The sequence below is a fragment of the Sceloporus occidentalis genome, unplaced genomic scaffold (assembly GCF_023333645.1).
Source record: "Sceloporus occidentalis isolate IW3139 unplaced genomic scaffold, rSceOcc1.0.p SCAF_6, whole genome shotgun sequence".
NCBI classification, from domain to species: Eukaryota; Metazoa; Chordata; class Lepidosauria; order Squamata; family Phrynosomatidae; genus Sceloporus; species Sceloporus occidentalis.
This window is the reverse complement of record NW_028316986.1, coordinates 121,383,145-121,392,522: the sequence shown is the minus strand read 5'-3', so window position 1 is coordinate 121,392,522 and position 9,378 is coordinate 121,383,145. Positions and strand designations below refer to the sequence as shown.

At 42.5% G+C, this 9,378-nt stretch overlaps 1 protein-coding gene across 2 annotated transcripts; it reads left to right on the top strand.

Moving 5' to 3' along the window:
* The first annotated feature begins 3,804 nt into the window (after positions 1-3,804).
* RWDD2A (RWD domain containing 2A) lies at positions 3,805-9,083 on the top strand. 2 transcript variants are annotated; one of them, XM_089530847.1, is made up of 3 exons: positions 3,805-3,865; positions 5,849-6,069; positions 8,162-9,083. In XM_089530847.1, the coding sequence occupies exons 2-3, from the start codon at positions 5,869-5,871 to the stop codon at positions 8,837-8,839; spliced, it is 879 nt and encodes a 292-aa protein (XP_089386973.1). In that variant the 5' UTR covers positions 3,805-3,865; positions 5,849-5,868; the 3' UTR covers positions 8,840-9,083. The 2 variants fall into 2 exon arrangements, with proteins under 2 accessions (XP_089386973.1, XP_089386972.1); XM_089530846.1 differs by lacking the exon at positions 3,805-3,865 and adding an exon at positions 4,844-4,916.
* Positions 9,084-9,378: the final 295 nt, after the last annotated feature.

Below are 9,378 nucleotides of genomic sequence, written 5' to 3'. Positions count from 1 at the left end.
ACATGAATCCATAATAATAATAACGACAAAAAAGGACCCCAATAGCACATGTCTGTCCCTGGCTTCCACTCCAACAAATGCATCTGAGGAAGTAGATTTTACTCTACAAAATTTTAATAAGACGGTTCCCTGCCCTCAGGCTTACAATCTAAAAGACACGCCACAAAAGGAGAAGGGAATGGTGGTGGGGAAGAGGATGAGGCCCAGTGGTTCTTCTCTCCCTCTGAGGCCTGGAACAAGGCAGATGGACTGGAGGGAGGGCTCTCTATTTTGCTATGCCATTGTATTTAATGAGAACTGAGCATCTATGGATTTTGTTATACACAGGGGTCCTGGAACCAAACCCCAGTGGATACCAAGGGCCCACTGTATGTGCGCATATGTGTGGGTATATACTGTACAGTATATATATTTTAAAAAATCAAGCCTCATTGAAATGAAAGGGGCGCGCTCCTGCACGCAAGCATAGGGCGCGCACTGCAGGAGCACACCCCATTCACATCAATGGCTGGTTGCCCCTCCACAGATGGTCAAGTTCGTCGATTTCAAGTGCATGGACTTGGAGGGCAACTCTCTCTATATGTGTGTGTGTGTGTGTAAGTAATGGCTATTATTCAGCAGGTGCCAATGTAGCAAAGTGTTGGACTAGGACTCTGGAGACCAGGGTTTGATTCCTGCAAGGCCATGGAAACCCACTGGGTGACCTTGGGCACCACACAGCATCATAGGAATGAATGCAAAGGTAAACCCCCTCTAAACAAATCTTGCCAAGAAAACCCCATGAAAGGGGGGAATAAAGTGATATCGGGAATGCATTGTTGCTGAAATTGCGAAAGTAAAAAAGATGTGCGTTAATGCTTCTTTGTAACCACTTTAAGGGCGAGTTTTGTGTGACGTCGTTTGAAATTGTTTTGTGTAATTATGCGATTTTTCCAGGGTGTTCACGGGATAAACTCCCAATCTCCTTCGTGTGATAAAGTCCTCAGGTAGGAAAGCCACCTCTCTCTTCCTTACAAGATTCCTATGAGACTGCTATGTTGTGTTTCTCACAACAAGTTTCCCAGTTTGCAGAGAAAATTGTCCACTATTACCAGGGACAAAATGTAGGACAAATTCGAGATCAAACTGTAGGACAACTGCAGGACAAAACTCAGCCCAAAATGTAGGACATATAAGAAAAATGGAGGACCTTAAATGTCCTACATTTTGGGCTGAGTTTTGTCCTGCAGTTGTCCTACAGTTTGGTCTTGAATTTGTCCTACATTTTGTCCCTGGTAATAGTGGACAATTATGGCAACCCTAAGAAAAGGCCTCGCCCTGCCACGTTGCCTAAACAGCCTGAAGTAGATTCTCAGCATCAAAAGGGCAAAGTATCTTTGATTATTGGAAGCAGGTGGCATTTAACAAGGGCAACCCACCCAGTCAGCACTCTGAATATCTTGCCAACATCCATCAGGACAGAAGGCATGTTGTACTAAATAGCCTCAGAATATAATCCCGAGCAATTAAAGTTCCCTTGCCTTTACTCTTATAGTCAAGGTGGTTGCATCCACACTGCAGAAATAATCCAGTCTGACATCACTTTAACTGCCCTGGATCAATGCTACGGAAAGCTGGGAACTGTAGTTTTGTGAGTAGAGAGATCTTGTCGCACCTTTGAGACTCAACTGAAAGAAAGAAATTGGCAGCATGAGCTTTCCTAGACTTCAGTCTGCTTCCTCAGATGCAGATTCCATAGGATGGAACCGTAGCAGTTAAAGCGGTGTCAGACAGGATTATTTCTGCAGTGCGGATTAAGCCAGAGGCAATTTACATCAAACCAAGTGTAGAATTCAAAGGTTTGTCCATGTTAAGTCTGTAAAATCAGAAGAAAAAAAGCTGCCTTTTTCAGTTCAGTGTGGTAAAAGGCTCCCAGCTGTGAACACCTCTGGAAAGAGCAACATTAGCCTCTCATAGTAGCTCTCTAGGGTTACCACTACAACAAACTGGCATAGTGTTGTTTATTGCTTTACAGCAGTGATCCAAACTTTAGTCCTCCAGATGTTTTGGACTTCCGCTCCCAGAATTCCTGACTATTGGCCAAGCTGGCTGAGGCTTCTGGGAATTGAAGTCCAAAACACCCGAAGGACTAAAGTTTGAGAATTGCTCCTTTATAGTATATGATGGGATTCTTGACTAAGGACAGAAACAAAAGAATGCAAGCATCTTCAAATCAAACTTTATTGCTTTTGACCAAAGGTCATTGCACAGCACAACAATATAACAATACATACAACAATATAACAATATTAAAATACATGGAAATTATATCTAAAATGCAGGTGGAATGCAAGCATCTTAATAACATATCTAATTCTTTTCCTGTTTGGTTTGTAACATCTTTGCCTGATGAAGAAGCCAGTGGCATTTCGAAAGCTTGCAACAAGTATACTGTGCATTTTGGTTGGCCAATAAAGGTATCACTGATGGGATTTTGTTTTGATTTGTTAAATGGCCAACGCAGCTACCTCTGAGTGTTTTCTAGAAAGTGAGGAAATGGTTTTGTTAGGAAGTTCTAGTAATTCCTTAGCCTGCCACCGAAGGCCCAAAATGTGTATATGAGGATGTAACAAGGCAGTGCTAATAATTTAAAATCCGCTCCCACTCCACTGTCTAAATCCCACCCCACAGCTATATGTGCTCCGCCGCGTGAGGGCGTGTTGTGTGCATAGATGGACAAACCCAAATATCAACGTTTGGTAATATGCAAGAGTCAATATATGTATCTAGATGGAATAGAAGATGAGAGTGAGCCAAAGTAAACGCAGTTTAGAACAGAGGCTTCTGGGGGAGTGGGATGCAGAAGGAGGCAGATGTAGAGATGCTCAAAGTGAGGCCTTCTTCCAGGAGCCTAAAGGGGACAGAGAGCCTTAGTAAAAGACTGATGGCTGATAAGGGGCCATGGGGTGTAGCCAAATGTATTTTCAAGTACACTTAAATGTATTCATGCATCTGGGCTATGACTGCTGGAAGTCTCTCTGTTTGGAGTGTGAAATGCCCAGTGAGGGGATGAAGGTGAGTTTTCTTTGCCTGTTTTCCTATCAAGGTAGCCATTTTCTTTGGCTCGAAGCCTCAGTTCTGTTGGGATGGGAATCCCGCTGGGGACAGACGGCTTTCAATAAATCTGGATTCTCAACGAAATTGGGCTCCTCTGCCTTACTCTGTTCTGTCAGAACCTTTAAAACCTATCATCCACAACAATACTGAATGATTGCACACCATCCATCAGAGGACGCCAGCAACGATAACACAAGCATGGGAATCACGTGGCCCTTCAGATGATGCTGGGCCTCAGGGGGACCATTGGTGTCCTCGCCGCAGATGAGGACAAGGCACTGTGAAATGGAGGGCATTGCCAAATAAAGGCTGAAATGTAAAATCCTGCTTCTTAGTCCTGCTCCAAATGGAGGACATTTTGGCATTCCTCTGGACAGCAGGTCAGAAAGGAGGACATGTCCTGGAAAAAGGAGGACCTCTGGTCACCCATGTTGGACTGCAACTCCCAGCAGCCCTGTCTGGGGATGGGCAGATGGGTAGCTAGCAACTCCCTGGTGGAGTGTACTGGGAAATGCGGCCCAAGGAATGGAGGGGCACAGCCTTCTCTACTATTGTCTCTTCTTCAGAGTTGCCTCTTTTGCAGCTTCCGGGAGGGGGCGCGCGAGAGCTCCCTCCCGGGGCCGCTGAGCTGACGCTTTACAACCACCTGGCGCGCATGCGTCATAGACTCAGACAGCATGGAATCCTATGACGTTGCACGGAGGGCGGAGTTGCAAGCGCCGGCTGTGCTTTGGGTCTAGGAGCGCGGGGAGCACGCGCCTGTTGAGAGGTACGTTGGGGATATGTGAGGGGGGAACACCCCGATATTCTCTCTTCCAATGAGAGTTCTCCTCAGCGGGAGAGAGCCAATCGCGGCCCTCGGCTCCAGCCGCTCGTGACAAAGCTCGAGAGCTGATTGGCTGAGGGTCAGAGTGAGATGGGCACACCGTCTCTCCGAGTTGGTTCTTGCCCTGCTGCTTTGCTGAGGGAGAGCAGAGGGCAATGGATGGCCTTTCAGCTTAATAAAGCGCCTTGGAAGTGTAAAATAAAGTACCCCCCCCCCCGAGAACTAGATATTGTACTGAGTCATTAAACACAGCCTGGAAATGTTACTTGGGCGTCTGCCATGGTGTTTCTGGGGGCCTCTGGGAGCCAGCCTCCTTGGTTCTACATTGCCCCAACCTATTGTAAATATAAGGTGGGTTGGACATGATGGAGCAGAATAAACAACATCCAGAATCCACAAGGCATCGGATGCATGTTGGTGGGCCACACAAAACACACTTCCCAAGCTTTCGAAGCCACACTGGCACCTTCCTCAAGCAAAGGGGTTAAAAACCAGTTCGCTATGGCAGCCCTACACAGGCAGCCCCTCTTTTGTTGTGTGCCTTCAAGCCATTTCCAACTGGCAGCCCTAACTAAGGTGCACCTGCCTCAGGGTTTTCGGGGCTCATGGAATTTCCTATGGCCAGTCCTCTTTAAGCATCAGCCTGAGGGTCCATCTTTAGCATTGCCTTCCACATGGCCACTCCTTCTAAGGTAATAGCAATGAGTAGTTGGATGTAATAATAATAATAATAATAATAATAGGATTTATTTATATGCCGCCCAATCACTGGGAATCCGGGTGGCTTACAACAGAGGGGATAATAGACAGTTCCCTGCTCTCAGGCTTACAATCTAAAAAAATGTAGTCTAAATACCCTAAAGAGACCAGATCATGTCTCATCGAGGTTTGCTCTGGTTAGTACTTGGATGGGAGGCCACCAATGAATACAAGGTGCTGCATGCTGTATTTCAGAGGATGCATCTGGAAAAACCACCTCTGAGTATTTCATTGGGTAAGAAGATAGCCATCATGGCATAGTAGTTTGAGGGCTGGACCATGATTCTGGAGACCAGGGTTTGATTCCCAGCTCAGCTATGAAACCCACTGGGGGACCCTGGGCAAGTCACATACTTTCAGCCTCAGGGGAAGGCAATGGCAAACCTCCTCTGAACGCATCTTCCCAAGACAACTCCATGATTGCTCTAAGTCAGAAGAAGGTGGGAAAGTGGAGAAAATGGCCAAACCAAGAACAAAGCCGAGTACAATTTTGTTGTGTTCTTCATGCAAATAATATTTGGTGGTAGTTGTTACATGTCTTCGAGATGACTCCAACTTATGGAAACCCTACACAGAGTTTTCTCGACATGACATATCTGGAGGAACTTTACCACTTCTTAAGCTGAGAGTATATGACTTGTTGCACACAATCACCCAGGTTTCTGTGGCTGCATAGGGATTTGAACCTTGGTCTCCTTAGTCCTACACGACACTGGCTCTCGTACCTTACAAGGATATACAGGATTTTCATCCTGGAAACTGATCTTAAATTACCATCTGTATTTGTAATTTTGTGTAGTGCAAAACTGCGCCCATGACTTAATAAGAGAAGTACTAGGCCCTTAGTTACTTCCATGTGTTTTATCTTGCTGGGATTTTCATATCCATGATTCACTTCATGTGTTTCTTAATGTTAGGGCTGGACACATTTATGTATGGCCCCGATTTTAATCATGTAAACAGTCTCTTTGAACTTCTTAGAACCCAATGTTAAATCTGTTAGGGGATTATAGGTTTTATTTTTATCACAGGAAAAAGGGGGAAAAGGTGTGTTTGATTTGCTCAAAAATGTCATTCTGTCTAGTCAGAATTTGTCAATCATAGTATATTTTTTAGTGAGGAGAGAATATAAGGAGGCATAACTTTCTTAATTTCTTCTGTCCCCAGGTGGCTTCACATCTGCAGCAATGTCCGGTGTCATAAAAGAAAATATTCAGCTTCAGATGACAGAACTAGAAATGCTTTTTTCTATGTTTCCTAATAAAGGAGAAATAACTCTTCATGATGAAAATACTCTCAATAATGTTCAGAAATATTTGAATAATACAAGTCAGAATCCCCCACAGATTATTGAATATTCAGTTTCCGTTACTATCGATGAACCAAAGGTGAGACCATCTGTATTCCATTTTTTCTTCCTTTTGATAATAACTCTAATATTTTCACTTGATGCTAAACAGTTGTGAAACCTAGTCTGCCTTCAAGAAAATAGTAACTTGAACCAATACGCTATACTGCTTCTTCAAAGATGACCCTGATCTCATGTTCCATGTTTAGATTACTATAATGCATTATATATGGGGCTGTCCATGAAGATAGCCAGGAAATGTCAAGATTTTAAAAGGTTAGGTATATTAACTTGTTACAGCAAAAATAACAAATACTTCTGTAGCACTTACAAGATGAACACTTTTATTATGGCCTAAGCTTTAATGGACTAGAATGGATGCTTGGTATCAGCTGGGGTTTGGTTCCAGGAACCCCTGTGGATACCGAAATCTTTGGATGCTCATGTCCCACTAAATACAGTGGCATAGAAAAATGGTGTCTCTTATATAAAATGGCAAAATCAAGGTTTGCTTTTTGGAATTTATATATTTTTTAATATTTTCAATCCAGGGATGCTTGAATCCATGACTTAAAAAATCAGTGGGTATGGAGGGCAAACTGTACACTCCACTTTCATAATATGGCTGTTAGCATATTGTTAAAAGAAGAGGTGAAAATTGTGCAGTCCTCCAGATGTTGTTGAACTGCAACTACCAGCAGCCATAGTCAATGATGAAGAATGCTGGGAGCTGCAGTCAAGTGACATTTGGAGGGCCACACCATTCTCAGCCCTAGTTTAGAGTTAGCAAACCAGACCTTGCTACATTATTCTTTTGTCATTCAACTAGAACCAGTCGTTTCCCAGCTCAAATTAAGTTGTTTTTAACAACTCCGTCCATATGAGCCCACCTGAGGCCTTTTCATATACCTAAGATGAAGATGAGAAACAGGGCCATATTATTTGCAGCAAGTAGATTCTTAAGAAATCTCAACTGAGATAATACATATGATATTAACAAAGAAAACAGGATGCAAATGATTTGTGCAGATACGAACATTTGTGTGAGTCACAGAGGCCTCACACCAAATCTGTACAGTGGACCCTTGTTATACGCTGGGGTTTGGTTCCAGGATCCTCCGTGTATAACAAAATCCGTGTATGCTCAAGTCCCATTAAATATAATGACATAGCAAAATGGTGTCCCTAATAAAAAATGGAACATCAAGGTAAATTTATACTTTTTTGGAACATTTTCAAACCGTGTATGCTTGAATCCGTGTATAAAAAATCCGTGTATAAGAAGGGCCGACTGTATATCTCAGACAGCTTTTGACAGGGATTTCAAAACAGTTGGTATCCACAGTATTGCACCCCTTAGCATCAGCTCATCAATTGCTTCTGTTCAGCTCTGGTGTCTCTTCTATGTGCTGTACAAAAACAAGATACCATATTCAACAGCGTGGTAGCCCCTTCTGTACTGCTGTTTTGATTGTGAAATAGTGAGGGTGACCTGTATGAATAAACCAAGTACCATTTGCCCCTCCAAGATGTACACACCAAGAAAATCCCCACCTCACCCCACAATCCAAGTTATACAGACAGTTGTCCCCAAATTCTGAGAGGTAGAAAACACAAGTTATCACCACATTGGTGGTTTTCCATTTCACCCTTATTGCCAGATGTGGGATCAGTGTATTTAGTCATTCTCCCACTAATAATTCTTTAGCAGGCAAGAGGAATCCATGAGTCTACTTCATGGTTGTCTGTATCAAAATATCTACACACACTCAGTAGCCCCTTTAAAGGCCTAAATCGATCCCAACCAGAGTATACACATTCAATCTATGAGAAGCTGGTAAATCAATACATAGATAAATCCCATTGATTGAATGCCTCTACTTTAGCTGGGATTAGTAGTTGAATTTTGACAAAAGCCAGCTGTGCTTGCAGTTTTCTCAGCCTTATAGGCATGCTATATTTTTCATGTGGTGGATTTGTTGCATTCATGTACTGAATCACATTAGTACACAAGAGTTGTGGGTTTTGCTTTATCTATCTTGTACAGTACAGAAGGTATGTGTTTTTAATTCTGGGTAGGCAGACACTACCCAAAAAACCCTGAATTATAATATTGTCTTGTCTATTTGTAGGTAAAAGTGAATTTGCAGGTAGTTTTGCCTCATGACTACCCCCATGTGACACCACAGCTTTTTGCAAGATCAGATGCTCTAAACAGGCAGCAGCAATTGCAGCTCAACCAGGATCTCACTTCTTACGTTGCTTCTTTGGAGTCAGGAGAGCTTTGCATATGCACAGCTGTTCAGTGGGTGCGAGACAACAGCATTTCATATGTACAAAACAGCAAACTCTACTCTGAAAGCGTTCCAGATGCAAAAACATTTAAAACATTATTTCGCCGGATGTGGATTTACAGTCACCACATATATAGACAGGAACTAAGGAAAAAGATATTCGATTGTGCCAAGAAATTAAACTTGACTGGTTTCTGTCTAACTGGGAAGCCTGGGATCATTTGTGTGGAGGGTATCAAAGAAAACTGTGAAGAGTTTTGGCATGATATTAGATATCCCAACTGGAAACACATTTCCTGCAAACATGTTGAGAGTGGAGAGACTCAGGCAAATGTGGATGACCTACGACTATTTCAGACTTTTGAAGATTTACAGTTTCAAGCCCATGGTGACTATGGACTGAGGAATGACTATCACATGGATCTGGGTCAATTCCTAGAATTTCTGAAGGCACATCAGAGTGAACATGTATTTCAAATTTTGTTTGGTGTTGAAGGCAGATGTTCGGAAAATTAACAAAAACAACAATTAATAAAAATTTAAAACATGAATCTGCCACGATGAAACATGAATGCAGTTGGTGCAACAAATAAACAGAGCATGCACACAGATTCTGAACAATGTGTACTTCATAGTTTTGTTCAGAGCGGCCTCAAAGTGTATCTGATGGAAAACTGATGTGAACTAGTTAGATCCAGGATGCATTTTAACACACAACTTCCCTTCAGCCAAGTTCTCAAGAGTCTCAAGCATAAATCATTCCCAGCAATATTGCATAAACACAAACATTTTCATTAAGCTATAGTTTTTGAAAACATATTTTCATTATCTTTGTTTTAATAGTATAAACTGCCTACATTAATGAAGATGCATGAACTTGTCTTTTCGAGCATACTTACAGTAGGATCATGAAAAGAGTCTTCCTGCTAAATTTTGCAGTATCTAAATCTCATATTAGAAGAGAGAGAGCAATGTTTTTGTGGGTGAACCACCAACATCTTGATGTATGTGTTTGTGCACAGATGGTATTCATAGAAAAGGTAGGTTTAGGAATG